Below are 15565 nucleotides of genomic sequence, written 5' to 3' on the forward strand. Positions count from 1 at the left end.
CGTGACCTGGCAAAGCTGGCCGATGGGTGGACATCTTGGCATCTGGAAGACTTCTGGAAGCCAAGACCCACAAACCCAAAACTGTGAAGAAAAAGGTGGATAGCCGTGACTACGTGGATCTCAACGCATTCAGCTTTGAGGGACCCACAAGTGAAAAGACAAGCAATAGATTAATAACCCACATTGGCCATCCGTGTGCTGGATGAAAGGTTTGTCACTCGATTATAAAAAGAACCCCTACAAACTGATAACAAAAAGACAAAGAGCCCAAGAGAAAAATGGGAAAAGGATAAAAACGGGCCATTTACAGAAGAACAAATCCAAACTTCCAACAAAGTGTGCGCGCGTGCATGGGAGTGTGTGTGCGTAGGAGGGATGAATTGAAGTTACAATGGGCTCCAGTCAGACTGACCAAAAATGAACAAGAGCTCTCACGGCCCTGCCCCAATCCAGATGGTGGAGTGCGAAGCTTCAGGGCTCTGTGTGTGTGTGTGTGTGTGTGTGTGTGTGTGTGTCCCCGCAGAAGCTGCAAACACCCGCAAGAAGGGGCCCAAACGTCTTTCTTTCTTAAAGCCCCAGAGAACAGTTCAAGGGCTGCGGTTGAACACAGCAAGCTCCAAGTCAAGACAAAGGCCCCTTAAGCAGGAGGATCACGTGACTCCCCGCTCCCTGCCCTGTCCCCACCTTGGCTTGGAGCAGATCCCGGGTCCCAGTTCTTAAGGAGCAGAGTGACCTTCAGGGCCTTATCGGGAGATTGTCTGTCTGATCTGGCCCCATCTGCCTGGGGGTGGCCTGAGGGACTTGGGGTCCCGGAACTCTCCGGGTGTGCAGGAGGAGGCTGGTGGAGCTCTCCTACAGAACGCTGGGCCAGCCTGGGGCAAGGGAGTGCTGGCTGGAGGGCACACGGCAGAGCCAGCGACCTAGAGGAAACGTTTTCTAAGAGAGAGGGGACATTAGTATCCATGGAAACGGGGAAATGCCTAGGGCCACACAAGAGGCGTGTGCGGAAAGGATCTGTGAGGCCCCTACACTTTGGCCTGGAGCTATTCTCCAAACTCACTGTAAGGATAAGCCCTGAAGGAGAGCACTCACGCAGATGTCTTCAAAGACAATGAAAGGTATTTCCTCCTCCTCCTTTTTTTTTTTTTTAATTATCATTCTTTTATTGATGAAGCCCTTGGAACACGGAAAGGTCCTGTCATATACCCAGAATCCTGCACCTGGTAAGGACCCAGGGCTGACTGCCATTTTTGTTTTTAAACAAATCAATTTTATTGATACATATTAATAAAGCATACAATTCATCCAAAGTGTACAATCCATGGTATTTTGGTATAATCACATAGTTGTGCAATCACCATTTCAATCATTATTAGAGCATTTTCATTATTCCAATAATAATAAACAAAAAAACAAACAACAAAATTCTTCAATCTGTTTCCCTGCTGTACATAGCTGCTATTTCTGGCTATTCTGGCACAATTATTTATTTATTAAGCAGTTTTATTGAGCTATATTCACATACCATACAATCTATCCAATGCGTATAATCAATGGCTTTTAGAATAATCACAGTGTTGTGCGTTCATCACCACAAAAAAATTTTAGAACAATTTCATTACCCCAAAAAGAAAAATTCCAGACCCCTTAGCAGTCACCTCTCAATCCCTCTATCCTTCCCCAGCCCTACATAACCACGAATCTAACTTCATCTTTATAAACTGATTTATATTTACATTTTATATAAATTGAATCTTACAATATGTTGTACTTTGTGTCTGCTTTCTTTCACTTAGCATGTTTTTTTGTCTGATATTAACATTTTGTAGTATTAACGTACATTTAGTCAGCTTCAAAGAAAAATGGTCTTATATATGCAATTTTACCCATATTCATTTTTCATATGCGGCTTTCCTATGCTATACAGTTCCATGTTACATTTTTTAGCTTTCCTTCTAGCAATATACATGACCCTAGACTTTTCCATTACTTCCATACTCACAAATGGTACCACTAGTTACAAATATTATATTGGGCTTTCACCTTTTCTACTCATTTCCAAAGATTGACACACATCCTTTTTACCAAGTCTGCACAAGTTAACCCTCAGTTTACCATTCTCTAAACTTATTCTGTTTTCTGGTGACCCATATTCAAGTTAGTAACTCCATGAGATTACATAATATATTTAATTCATAGTAATGCAATCATATAGTATCTGCCCTTTTGTGTCTGGCTTGCTTCACTCAATATAATGTCTTCCAGGTTCATCCATGTTGTCATATGCTTCACGACTATTCCATCGTGTGTATACACCTCAGTTTGTTTCTCCATTCCTTGGTTGATGGACATCTGGGTTGTTCCCACCTTTTGACAATCATGAATAATGTCACTATGAACATCAGTGTGCAGATATCTGTTCATGTCACTGCTCTCAGTTCTTCTGAATATATATCCCAGTAGTAGTATTGCCAGGTCACATGACAAATTTATATTCAACTTCTTTAGGAACTGCCCCCTTCTTCTTTTTGTTAGCTCCTGGAATTCAAGGATAATCCTGTCATAACACTAGCTGGATAAAAGCTTAAGGAACAGATGCCTCAGAGTCTAAATTCTAGTAATAATATGCTAATATATCGAAATGTCCAGGTTTAACAAAAGATCACAAAACAGAGAAAGAAATAGGAAGTGATGCCCAGGCAGAGGAGAAGATGAAAGCATTAGAAACCATTCATGAGGAGGATCAGACCTGGGACATTTCAGACAAAGACTTAAAGAAAAAAAAGTTTCCAAATATGCTCAAAGAGCTCAATTAAAGCATAAAAAAGAACTAAAGGAAATCAGGAAAATGAGAGAGGAACACAAAGAGAATATCAGTAGTGAGATGGAAATGATGAAAAGGAACCAAACAGAGTTGAAGGCCACAGTAACAGAAATTCAAAATTCCCTAGAGGGGTTCAAGAGTAGATTGGAGCTGGCAGAAGAAAGAAATGGTGAACTTGAAGATAAGACCATTGAAATCATCCGGTCTGAGGAGCAGAAGGAGGAAAGAATGAAGAAAAGTGAGCAGAAGCTGAGAAACCTGTGGGACACCATCAAGCATACCAATATATACATGTGGGAATCCCAGGAAGAGACGAAAGAAAGGAGTGGAGAGAATATTTTTTTAAAATGACTGTAAGTTTCCCAAAAGTAATAAAAGACATGAATAGGCACATCAATGAACTCCAAACTGGATAAACCCAAATAGACCCACACCATACCATGTTATAATCAGACTGCTTAATGCCAAAGATAAAGAGAATTCCCAAAGCCGCAAGACAGAAACAACATCACTTACCAGGGAGCCTCAATAAGACTAAGTGCCAATTTCTCATCAGAAACCATGAAGGCAAACAGGCATTGGGAAGCCATATTTAAAGTGCTGAGAGCAAAGACTTGCCAACCAAGAATTCTGGATCCAGTAAACCTGTCTTTCAAAAATGAGGGAGAGATTAAGACATTCACAGATAAACAAAAGGTGAAGGAGTTTGTCGCTACTAGACCAAGCCTAGAAGAGATGCTAAAAGGAGTTCTGCAGGTTGAAAGGAAAGGACACTAGACAATTGACTGAAGCCACAGGAAAAAATGAAGATCTCTAGCAAAGATAACAGCATGGGTAAATAGAAATACCAGTACTACAGTATTTTTGATTTGTAAATTCCCTTTTTACTTCTTATAGGACTTAAATAAAATGCATAGAAGGTCATGATAAATCAATGATTTTGGACTCGTAATGTATAAAGATGTAATTTGTCATAAGAACTACCTAGAGGTGGGGGGTAGAGTGGTATAGGAACATGGTTTATGAATGCTATTGAAGTTAGGTTGGTATCGAAGCAAAAACAATTGTTACTGATTTAGGATGTTAAATCTAAGCCCCACGATAACCACCAAGAAAATATCAGAGAAAATGCAAACTCATAGAGTCAGAAGGTAGAGTACAGGTTACCAGGAATTGGGGGCAGGGGCAATGAGGAGTTAATGCGAAATAAGTGTAGGGTTTCTATTTGGGTGAATGGAAAGTTCTAGTAATGGATGGGGGTGTGGGTAACTGCAACATAGTGAATGTGATTAATCCCACTGGATGGCATGCTTGGGAAGGGTTGGGATGGGAAAGTTTATGTTGTAGATATGTTCCCACAACTTAAAAAAAATGAATTAGAAACCGAAGAGGTAATAACAATTCATTGCAATACATGATTCTGGATGGAATCTAAGAATGGAGGAGAAAAGGCTCGAAAGGATATTAGTGGGACATATGAAAAGTTGGAATGTAGACTGGAAGTTTTATATCAACGTTAAACTTCTTGAATGTGATAACTGCAGTTAAGGTGGTTACGTAAGAAGTGAATATTCTAGTTCATAGGAAATGCACATGGGAGTATTATGTGTTCAAGGAGTATCATATGTGCAACCTGCTCTCAAATGTTCAGCAGACAGATTAGAGGAGAAAGGAAGGCTGGGAGGGAGGGAGAGAGAGAAAGGAAGAAGAAAGAAAGAAAAGAAAGAGAAAGGAAGGAAGGGAGGGAGGGAGGGAAACGACAAAGATGGCAAAATGTTAAAATTGGTGGATCTGGGTACCTGGGGTGTGGGGGAAGGTTGGAATTCTCAGTAGGGGGTTTGTATTATTTTTTGCAACTGTCCTATAAATTTAAATTTATTTCAAAATAAGGTTTAAAAAAAAGTGCTAACATTTTGCTGGCGGGCAGGGCCCAGGGAAGGGGATTCACATCAAATGTAAATGGAGACTGGAGACCGTCACTGGCCAAAGGGACCCCATGATTGAAAACCCCGGCAGCCCAAGCCCAGGGCTGAGACACAACCAGAGAAAGCCAAGTCCAAGGGCACTGAGCAGCTGCGTTTCTAGCTGCGCTACTTACCGAGGGTCGAACAAGGGACTGAAACCTGGCCTCCCCGGGCCACGGAAAAGACCTGAAAGCAAAGCCGGCCCTGGGAGCAGCACCTGCCCAGCTGTTGAGCGAGAAAAAGCAGCGACAAAAGCCTGTGTCCTGCCGTGTCATTCTTTTAGATTCACCAGCAAAATTCCTGTGGGTTTCATCTAAGTTTCAGGTTCTGCGGTGAAGCATTTGGGGGGCAGGAATGCTGCCATCCCAGTGGGGTCCCTGGCTGGAGGGAGACAAGAGGGAAGGGCCTCTGCTGGGTGGCATGTGTGTCACCGCGGCGTAGTCCTGACTGTCCTGGCCGCTCTTTCCTTGTCTGGGGGGCTCCTCATGTTGTGCACTGACAATAAAGCTCTTTCCACTGGGGAAAGGCTCCAGGCCCCGGCCCTGGCCGGGAGGCAGGGCCTGGCCTTCCGATCCCCGGGGCGTGGCTCTCAGCCAGCTACAACGTCTACATTTTCAGTTTCTCCATCTGTGAAACGTGCGGGGATTGGCACAGATGGTTTCTGCGATCGCTCCCAGCCTTGGAACCTCAAAACCGTTAGGGCAAAGCGTGGGGGAGCCGCTTCTGGGCGGCGCGCAGGGCACGATGGAGCGATAACGCCAAGGCCAAGAACAACAGACCAACGAGCCCGCGTTTCCTTCTCCGTCGTCCCCCGAGCGCCGCCCAGCCCAGCCCTGGCTCCTCTGAAATCAGGAGACCTGGGGCACACAGAAGCAGGAAGAAGAAAGGGCAGGGCAGAGGCGGGAGGGCGGCCTCGCCACCACCCGCCTTCCTGCCCCCCACCCCCCGCAGTGCTGGCCCCCGCCAGCCCCGGAAACAGGGTTCACCAGGGTGGAGCGGGCCTGCAGGAAGCTGCCTGGCCGGCACTGGCCACATGCGCTGAGAACGGCTGGTGGGGGTGCTGCCAGCTGCACCCTTGGCCCAGCTGTTCTGGCCACGCGCAGGCTCCCCGCCTCCAGCTTTGGGTTGGGCCGGCTCGAGGCAGAGTTGCCGGATTGATCTAGCAAATCAAAATATAGGGTACCACACGTCATGGACAGATCCCGCAAACATCACGCTCAGTGAGAGACACCAAAAGCCACAGAGGAGATAATCCCATTTCTATGAAATGTCCAGAGCAGGCAAAGTCCTAGAGACAGAAAGTGGATTGAGGGGAGCAGGTGTGGCTCAAGCGGTTGAGCACCTGCTTCCCACATACGAGGTACTGGGTTCGATCCCCAGTACCTCCTAAAAACAAAACAAGCAAGAACCAAACGCAAAAACCAACTTGGGGGACTGGATGTAGCTCAGTGGTTGAGCTCCAGCTTCCCACATATGAGGTCCCAGTTTCAATCCCTGGTCCCGGTACCTCAAAAAGAAAGGGGGGGGGGGGCTAGGGGAAGGTACAGGCTCGGGAGTGACTGACTGCTCATGGGTACGGGGTGTCCTTATGAGGTGATGAAAATGTCCTGGAGTTAGCGATGATGGCGGCAAAACCTTGGGAATATGCTAGATGTCTCCCGAATCGTCCACTTTCAAATGGTTAATTTTATGTCATGTGAATTGCACCTCAAAACTTTTTAAAGGCTTCCAACAACAACGGGACACCCAGTAAGCTTTGAATTTCACATCAACCACAGGTACTTGTTTGTCTAAGTATGTCTTGTGCAATATTTGGGACACAGTTGTACTGAAACGCTTCTGGCCGTCCCGTGTTCTGCCTGGCAGCCCTGCATGGGAGCTGCAGTGGGAGCCAGGTGGCAGAGAGGACAGTGAGGTGCCAAGGGGTCCGGTCCCCTGGCTTCCAAACAGCCTGCCTGTCCTGAGGTGTCCCCTCCACACGAGTCTGTCCTTCGGGTTGGGGGGTCTGGGTCTCCCCAGGCCTCAGAGAGGAAAAGGTCCTGGAGGATTCTGCTCAGACCCCTGCAACCCCCCAGTGTCCCCAGCTTCCCGTTAAACCCTTCTCGGATCACCCTAATCTGTGGGCGCCATCAGTTTCCTGCAGGGGCCCTACCTGACAGAGAAGAGCGTGAAAACCAGAAGGTGCTTGCGGTTATTTATTGAATAGTTATGGGGGGGGGGAGCAGATCTGGCTCAAGTGGTCGAGCACCTCCTTCCCACGTGGGAGGTCCTGGGTTCAATTCCCGGTGCCTCCTAAAAACAGAGAAACAAACAACAAGCAAACAGATGTAAAAATCAACACGGCTCAGCTTCCCCCATCTGAGGACTTGGGTTCAATCCCTGGCCCCCAGTGCCACCCACCCACACCCACACCCACACAATAGTGATGTGGGGGAAGGTTTTGGTGCTTGCAGCTCAAAGGCGTGGGATGTACCAGGAAACACCGAGCCCCAGCGTGCTCAGTGCACTGACAATGTCCGTGAGGAGACCTGCTGCGAACAGAGAGGCAACGGAAAGTGGGGGTGGCTTGGATCCCCCCCCCCCCCGCTGTCTCTTCAAACTAAGGGCAGGCCTCTCTGGGGTCACCGACAGGCTTCGCCCTCTTCTCAGGCCCCTGGGGAGCGGAAAGGCAGGTGGCCGCTGCCCAGACAGAGGCAGTGGCCCTTGCCGGCCCGGGGGCCTTTCTGGGGGTTTCTTCAGGGCGTGTTGGGTTGAGGCCCACTGCCTGCCTGAGCTGTGGCCTGGCCATGAGAGCAGGTGGGGCCCCGGGTCCCGGTTTCAAAAGCACCTTGGTCGCCCCAGCACCTGGCGAATGGGAGCCCGTGAGGCTCTGGAGGGGAACGCGGGGGGGGGGGGGGGGGTTTCCACCCTGTGAGACGCCAATTGGCAGGTTCGGCGCCCCGTCTGGCCTCACCTTGGTAGCGGCCCACGTCACTGCAGGGGTGCCCACGCAGTTTGGCCTGCGTTGTTGTCTGACAGGGAACAAGGACATTTTCGAGCAGAGGGTCCCGGTCCCTATAAGCTATCCTGAGGTCCTACCTCGAAGACCAGCTGCCCTCCCGGGGAAAGCTGCTAAAGCAGGTGTCAAAACAGCCTGTTCACCTGGGGGACGAAAGGCTAGCTAAAGGGATGGTCATCCGGGCCCTGGAGAGGGGGACCCGAAAGGCAGAGCCTCCAGCGTGGTCCAGGGGCAGCACCCCAGCCACCAGCTCAAGCCACCAGAGGCCCACGCTCGGGGGTCTCTCTCGCCGTGACAGTAACCTCAGCCCCTAAAGTGTCGAAGCCACACCCTGGCTCTGAGAGTCTACCCACCCGGCAACTTCCTGTTGAGAAGGCAGCTTTTAACACTTCAGTGTTGGCTGCTTTGGCCAGACAGGTCCCGGCTGCTATGGGACTCTCGCGCAGCCACCGCCAAGGTCACGGTCGGCTCGGCAGCCGCAGCTCTTGTGGGAGCTGGTGAGGAGTTGGTCGCCGATCTCCCCATCGGTCTGCCGGGCGCGTGGTCGGGGTGACGGACACTCACGGACAGTCCACCGCCTGGCCCAGAGGCCCGGGCACCAGCTCGCCGGGCAGAAGCCACCCTGCTGCCGCCACCGGCCCTCAACTGGCACTGAAGTCGCGAGGACACTGCAGGCACCCTTCTCTCAGGGTGCTGACTTTCTTGGGGTCATCATTGCCCCTTAACCCTAACATTTTATTAGGAAGATTGTTTCAATTACAGGAAAGTTCTGAGGAGAGTACAATGAACACAGAAAGACCCTTCTAGATCTGATCGAGTCTGCTTGGGTGCTGTGGAAGTAACTTGCAGAGGTCATAACCTCTTGTCCCTCAGTAGTGAACCTGTAAACTCTAAGGAAAGGACAGATCTGTGATGACACCCAAGAAATTTAACATGGATAGCCTGACAGGGTCCAAGTGACAGCCCATTTCAATTTGGGGTGGTCCTTGATTTCTAGGTAGTTCCTTTTTTTTAAAATAAATATTTTTTTTCTTCCCCCTCCCGCCCGCTTTTGCTGCGCCTATTCGCTGTGTGATCTTCTGTATCTATTTCTCTTTTTGTCTTCTCTTCTCCTCTTTCTTCTCTAGGATTCACCAGGATTCCACCCTGGGGACCTCTGATGTGGAGAGAGGTTCCCTGTCGATTGTTTCCCCTTTGTGTCTCTTTTGTTGCGTCACCATCTTGCTGCGTGACTCACTTGCACGGGCACTGGCTCACCACGCAGGCACTCAGCTCACCATGCGGGCACCCACGCAGGCCCTCAGCTCACTGCCTGGGCACTCGGCTCGCCGCTCAGGCACTCAGTTTGCAGCGCAGGCACTTGGCTCACCACGCAGGCACTCAGCTCACCATGCAGGCACCCACGCAGGCCCTCAGCTCACTGCTTGGGCACTCGGCTCGCCGCTCAGGCACTCAGTTTGCAGCGCAGGCACTTGGCTCACCACGCAGGCACTTGGCTCACCACATGGGCACTGCCTTGCCGCGCAGGCACGCTGTCTCTTCTTTTTCACCAGGAGGCCCCAGGATCGAACCTGGGTCCTCCCCTATGGTAGGCGGAGACCCTATCACCTGAGCCTCAGCCGCTTCTGTATGTTTTATTATGAAAAAATTCAAGCTTCTGGGCGCAGTTTGGTTTTTCAGTGGCTTCACCAGAGAATTATTTCAACAGTTTTTATTAGGCGAGTTGTGGGCTGACAAAACAATCAGGCATAATGTGCAGAATTCCCATACATCACCCCTCCACCAGCACGTTACATTGTTGCGGAACATTTGTTACAAATTAAGAAAGAATGTGATCTCACTATTAGCGCTCTGTGTGGTCCGCAGTGTGTGCGTGGGATATTTTTTCCATACCCCGTTATTAACACCATGTATCAGTATTGTACATTTGTGAGAGTTCACGAGGGAACACGCTCATATCTGCACTGTTTACCCCAGTCCATCTTCCACCACGTGGTTCCCTGTGTCATACCGTCCCCTGCCTTGCACAATCCACCCAAAGTGTACACTCAGGGGCTCTCACTTTCATCAGAGGTATGCAGTCATCCTTTGAACATTGTCCATGGTCCAAAAGAAAAAAACCCCATACTCCCATTATTAACCCTTAGTACTGCTATAGCACGTTCTGACACGGATGCCGGAACATTCCAATATTGCTGCTAACCCCACCCATAAGCCACGTGAACTGTGTTTTTCCCAGGCATCGCCCAGGTAGCCTCCTTAAACAATCTAAAGCCGCTTTCCCCCAGGATGGGGTCTCTGGCAACTGCTTAAATTGGTGAGAAACAAAAATGCAAAGTGGAACTGCAGGACGTCACAGACTTTGGACCAGAAGTGGCCCGTTAACTGCTGAAAGAGGCGCCACTGGGCGAGCTGATGGTCCCACAGCTTGAGGACCACAAAGCCCAGGCAGGAGAGCACCCCCAGGGCCACGTACGTGTGGGAGGAGGCGCTGCTGTACCGCACATGTGTGCGCAGGGCCTGGCCCAGGGCCACCACGATGTGGGCGCCCAGGGCGACGTCAAAGCCTTGGGGGTGCAGCAGGGCCAGGCTGTAACTGGACAGGGAGAGGCACTCGATGGCAAGGAAGAGCCAGGGCTTCCAGCCCTTGTCTAGGTAGAGGCACCAAGCAATCAGCCATGCGAAAATGGGCAAGGTGAGCCACTGGTCGAGGATGGCGGCAGAGGGTGCCTGCGTCGTGACCCGCAGCCACTGCACGGGGCCGTAGGCCAGGGCCATGGCGGCAAAGACGTCCTTGAGGTAACGTGTCCTGGGCCCCGTGGTGCCCTTGTCTCTCTGTAGCCAGTACCACCCCAGGAGCACGTAGGCCACGTTAACCAGCGAGTTGAAGGGCATGGCCAAGAAGCGGGGGAGGCTGGGTACTGGGGCTTCTGCATAGTGCTCATAGCCCACCTGGACGAAGACACCTGCAAAAACGCCCGCGTAGACGGCGGTGACGCAGAGGCAGCTGCCCACGGCCACGTGCAACAGGGCCTGCCTGGATTCGGGCTTCATCTGGAACCTTCTAGGCCCAAGCCGACAATGGGAACGGCCGCCTTCACTGTTCTTTCAGAGTGTTCGGATATCCCGTCCCTGGCCTCGCAGCTGGACCAGCAGGAAGAAGTCCCCGGGATTTCCGACCCAGATGCTGCGACCGGTCCCCGGGGTCGTGATCAGCTGCCAGCAGTGGAGAAGCCTTCCTGCCGTTTTCCTTTGTGGTTACACAATAAGCTTGGTTAGAAAGCAAGCCAGGGAAGCAGACTTGGCCCAACAGATAGAGCGCCTGCCTACCACATGGGAGGTCCAGGGTTCAAACCCCGGGCCTCCTTGACCCGTGTGGAGCTGGCCCATGTGCAGTGCTGATGCGCTCAAGGAGTGCCCTGCCACGCAGGGGTGTCCCCCGCATAGGGGAGCCCCACACACAAGGAGCGCGCCTCATAAGGAGAGCCGCCCAGCACGAAAGAAAGTGCAGCCTGCCCAGGAATGGTGCCGCACACACGGAGAGCTGACACAACAAAAAGAAACACAGATTCCCGGTGCTGCTGACAACAACAGAAGCGGGTAAAGAAGAACACAGCAAATGGACACAGAGAACAGCAACTGGGGCGGGGGTGGGGTGGGAAGGGGAAGGGAAGAGAAAAAAATAAAATCTTAAAAAAAAAAAAGAAAGAAAGAAAGCCATGCACAAAAGATCCTCCAGCTTTCCGACTCAGCCTCTTTCAGGTCTGTATTAGCAGTGTGGAAGTTTCCAGGTCAGCCCCAAAGCCCCTTCAACCAAATAGCCAGTTGAACCTGAGACCACTGGAGTTCTGGAACCATAGAGCAGGGTTCATAAGGCCGTGGAGGAGGACGCCGCGTCTGCTACCCCGGCTTGCCTTCCCGCCTCCCCCAAGCATTTCCCTGGGCCCAAATCACCTTTTGCCTTTTGTCCACCACGAAACCTTCCCTTTCCTTGGCAGAACCAGGCAAATGAGTTCAAAGCAACTTGCAATTCTCCCGGATTGTCACCTGCTTCGGCGTCTGCTGTGGCGTGAACTGGCGTGGCAGGCGAGAAAGGGATGGCTGGCAAGGGGGAAAGAGGTTTGATATTCTGGAAAGGTTTCGGCTGGCAGGAGGGGTGAACAGAGAGCAGGGCGGGCCTGGCCGTCTGTCCTAACCCTCCATCGTCCACTTGCTGACGGGGCGACCTGGAGCCTTAGCTGTGTGGGCCCTCGGCTTGCTCACCTGTAAAACGGGGGTCCTCTCAGTACCTCCCCTGCAGGGTGGTTGTGTGGATGAAACGAGCGCTTAGCTATGCAGACCACTGAGTCGCGGGGCACTGGGGAGCGCTGACGGGACGCAGGGCGCCAGCGTCTGGCCCCGGGGTGGGGGGCCGGTGAGCCTTAGGCTAAGTGGTCCAGACCCTGTCCTGCCTGCCCCCTGGAGTACGGCATTTCCCGGCCTACTGGAGCCTTCGCTTGGCTTGGCAGCTCCTCGCCCAGATCCCCCATCTCTGCCGAGGCACCCCCGTGGACCCAACGGGAGGTCAGGCCACAGCCGGAGGCCCCGCTGCACCCTGGCCTCCTTCTGGGCTAAGGAGCCGCCCAGGCTGGGGGGCCGCCCTTTCCTACGGGTCCCCATGCCGGCATCTCCCTCAGGTCCCTATCAGACTGGAGGGGACCGTGTCTGCCCCGGCTTCTGGCTTCCCGCCCTTGCCACCTCCACCCAACCCCTGCCAGCTCCCAGGCCCATCTCTCCCCTCCAGCCACACTTTCCAGTCCTCAAGGCCCCTGAGCCGCTGCAGAGCCGCTTCCCTCCGCTCCTGGCCTGCCCACAGCCTCAACTCAGCTGTCATTTCCTCTGGGGGGGTGGGGGACAGGCCCCCTCGGGCACTTCCCCCTTCAGCTCCCCGTCAGGGTTGGCTGGGACGCCAGCCGAGGGCCCGACCCCATACGCACCTGCAGCTTGCAGCGCTGGGTGAGACGAGCCTAGCCTTTGGGGCTTCTGTGCCACCCCCACTATCACCTGACCCTCCTGTCTGCGGGGAAGCAGAGTGGACAAATGGGAACAGCCACTGTCAACTTGATAGGGAAGCAATCCTGGGAGGGCGTGGAAATGCCGGGCAGAGTCCACCTGAGCCCGAGGGCAGGCTGAAAGGGACTCATGCCCTAAGTACCTGCCTCAGGCCCCCAGGACATGCAGGCCCAGTACCTCCCGTATTATGGCTCTCAACTAGGGAACACCAGGCCTGGGACATTTACAACCGCCTCTGTGTCCCCAGGCCCCCCGGGGGCCTTTGCACAGAGAGGACAGGCTGGCTAGGATGTGGAGGCCCAGAGCAAACCTGAGCCAGGTGGGAGGCAGCACGTGCGGCCCTTGAAGATCATCTGGTTCAGCTTCCTTATTTCACTGGGGACGAAACCTGGGTCCAGAGAGATGAGGTGACTTGCCCAAGGTCACACAGGCAGTTAGTTGGAGGCACAGCCAGAAGTGGGATGCTCCACTCTCCCGGCTCCCAGGAAAACTGCTCCTCTCCTTTTCTGGCACCGTGGACGCCCTTGGCCCTTTCCCACGACCTACGGACCCTTTCTCAAAAGAACATTTTAAAATGCCTACAACACATTTGAATTACAAAATAAATGTAGGAAGCTGAGCGCTGGCTAAACGCTTTCTGAAAAGGTGCACTCTGATAGCCTGCGGGCTGCTTTATTATCACATTAAAACTCCAAGATCCACCTGCAGCCGGGAGTGGCAAAGACTTTTCACCGTTCGGACCAGAGCAAGACAGTATACAATGAGCTATGAGTCCTATAGATGACAGTCCCCTGGACTTTGCTGCCTGCGTTGGTAACTGCGGGACACGCGAAATTTCAGTTAGATTTGTGAAAATAAAGAATTAAAGTGTGTATGTGGGCGGGGGGGGATCGTTTTTGGATCCAAGGTGCCGGACACCAGGTTGGGAAGGCTGCGTGCCTGAGAGCGTCTGGGCGGTTAGGGGAGACGTGTCACATGGGGGCGATCACAGTACCTACCTCGAAGGGTTGCCGTGGGAACACACAGCCTTGGCGCGAAAAAAAAAAAAAAAAAAAGGCAAAAAAGAGCCAGCGATTACCATCCGGGCATTTTACTTCGCACTTTCCTCGGCTAAATTCAAATCTTGAAAAAGGGCGGACCCGAGCAGCAGCCGGACGCATGCGCGCGGGGCGGGGCGCGGGGCTCTGGGAAGAAGGCGGGCCGGGGTGACGCGAGGTGACGCGTGGGAGACGCGGAGCGTTCCCGCGCCCGCCCGTCTGGCTCGAGCGCCGGGCTGCGGTCCGCGCGCCGCCGGCCTGGCTGCCCGCCCCGCGGCTCACGGGGCGGGGGATGGCCCGGCGGTCGGGCCGCTGCCGGGAGCGCCTCCCGCCTTTGTTTGGGCGCGGGCGGCGGAGCCGAGCCCCGGGGGCGGGGCCGGCGGGCCTGGGAGCCGGCGGCCGGCCCCTCCCCTCGCCACCGCCCCTCGCCGCGCCCCCGGCTTCTCCCGGCGCCCGCGGGCTGTGCGGGAAGGGGGAGCGCTCGCTGCCCGGCTGGAGGCCCCTCTCGGCCGCTGCCAGCCTGCCGCGCCCCCGCGTCCACTCCTAACTCAGGGAGACTCCCCGGGTGTCCGCCCCTCCCACGACCCGGGGACAGTTCCCAAGCGAGGGGAGGCGGGGCCGAGCCAGTCTAAGGAGGAGGGCGGGGAGGGGGGGGCGGTTTGCACTTCATCCGGGCATTCCCTAGGTGCCACCGCCATCTTTGTTTTGTGCTGAAAGTCGCTATTGACGCCCGCGGACGGCCGGGCGAGGGGAAGTGGCAAGATGGCGGCTCCCAGGGCGGAGGCGTGGAGCCGCGCTCGGGGGGGCTGCGGGGCGGGTCCCGGCGGCGCCTGACCTGAGCGCGTTCGAGCGCGGCCCGAGAGTGCGGCGGCCCCGACCCCCAGCCGCAAGTCGGCGCGAAGGAGGGGTCCCTTAAGAGGCTTCGGCCCAGAGGCGAAGCCGGGCGAGGGCAGGGGGGGAGGCCGTGACGTCGTCAGACTCCACCCTCTCGCCCGACCGCCGCCGCCATGTTTAGTTGTTACTTCTTCACACAAGATGGCGGCTCCCAGGGAGGAGGCATGAGTGCCCTGCCGTTACCGCTCCTCCTGCCGTACAGTTGCCACTTCGGGGCCTAACTCGGGCTCTTTGAAGCGGCTCCTGTGGGAAGGAGTCATAAAGAGGAAAGCGAGGATCGGACGCTGCCTTGCATTTGGTTTGCAGTGGAAGAACAGACTCAGGAGGAAGAGAATAGGGGGGAAGGGGGAGCTATTCTCAAGATGGCGGCTCCCAGGGCGGCAGTCACAGCCTAAGCGGCAGAGCCGGTCGGGAGAGAAAGGTGCGAGACTTCACGAGCCGTACGGCTCGAGACCCCGAGCAGCCCCCCAGGATCGGAGCTCGTCCCTACGGCCTCCGGCGTGCCTCCATTCCTTAGGACGTCGAGGCTGTTACGGGAGAGGCGGCTGTACTTAGCTTTGGGCGGGGAAGCGGGACTGTCCCAAGATGGCGGCTCCCACAATTGTGGTCTGAGCGCCGGCGGGGCTGGGACAACCGCGGCGCTTGTGGCTCCTTTCCACCCGCCCCGGAAGCCGGCCAGTGAAGGGGACTTGGGGGTGTGGGAACCGGGCCGGGGCTCCGCCATTTCCGGCGGGGGAGGGCTTCGACTGAGGAAGGGAGGAGAGAGAGGCGGCTCAAGATGGCGGCTCCCAGGGCC

General features: G+C 53.9%; 1 protein-coding gene across 7 annotated transcripts; it reads right to left on the reverse strand.

The window, feature by feature from the left end:
- Window positions 1–9482: 9482 nt before the first annotated feature.
- Window positions 9483–15420, reverse strand: TMEM187 (transmembrane protein 187). 7 transcript variants are annotated; one of them, XM_058291768.2, is made up of 4 exons: window positions 14711–15420; window positions 13837–13865; window positions 11741–11887; window positions 9483–11036 (listed from the first exon to the last, which is right to left on the reverse strand). In XM_058291768.2, the coding sequence occupies exon 4, from the start codon at window positions 10838–10840 to the stop codon at window positions 10055–10057; it is 786 nt and encodes a 261-aa protein (XP_058147751.1). In that variant the 5' UTR covers window positions 10841–11036; window positions 11741–11887; window positions 13837–13865; window positions 14711–15420; the 3' UTR covers window positions 9483–10054. The 7 variants fall into 7 exon arrangements, with proteins under 7 accessions (XP_058147751.1, XP_004482938.1, XP_004482937.1 ...); XM_004482881.5 differs by lacking the exon at window positions 14711–15420 and having other exon boundaries at window positions 13837–14145; XM_004482880.5 differs by lacking the exon at window positions 14711–15420 and having other exon boundaries at window positions 11741–12049; window positions 13837–14145.
- Between the last annotated feature and the right edge of the window lie 145 nt (window positions 15421–15565).

Source organism: Dasypus novemcinctus, chromosome X, assembly GCF_030445035.2.
Source record: "Dasypus novemcinctus isolate mDasNov1 chromosome X, mDasNov1.1.hap2, whole genome shotgun sequence".
Classification (NCBI taxonomy): Eukaryota; Metazoa; Chordata; class Mammalia; order Cingulata; family Dasypodidae; genus Dasypus; species Dasypus novemcinctus.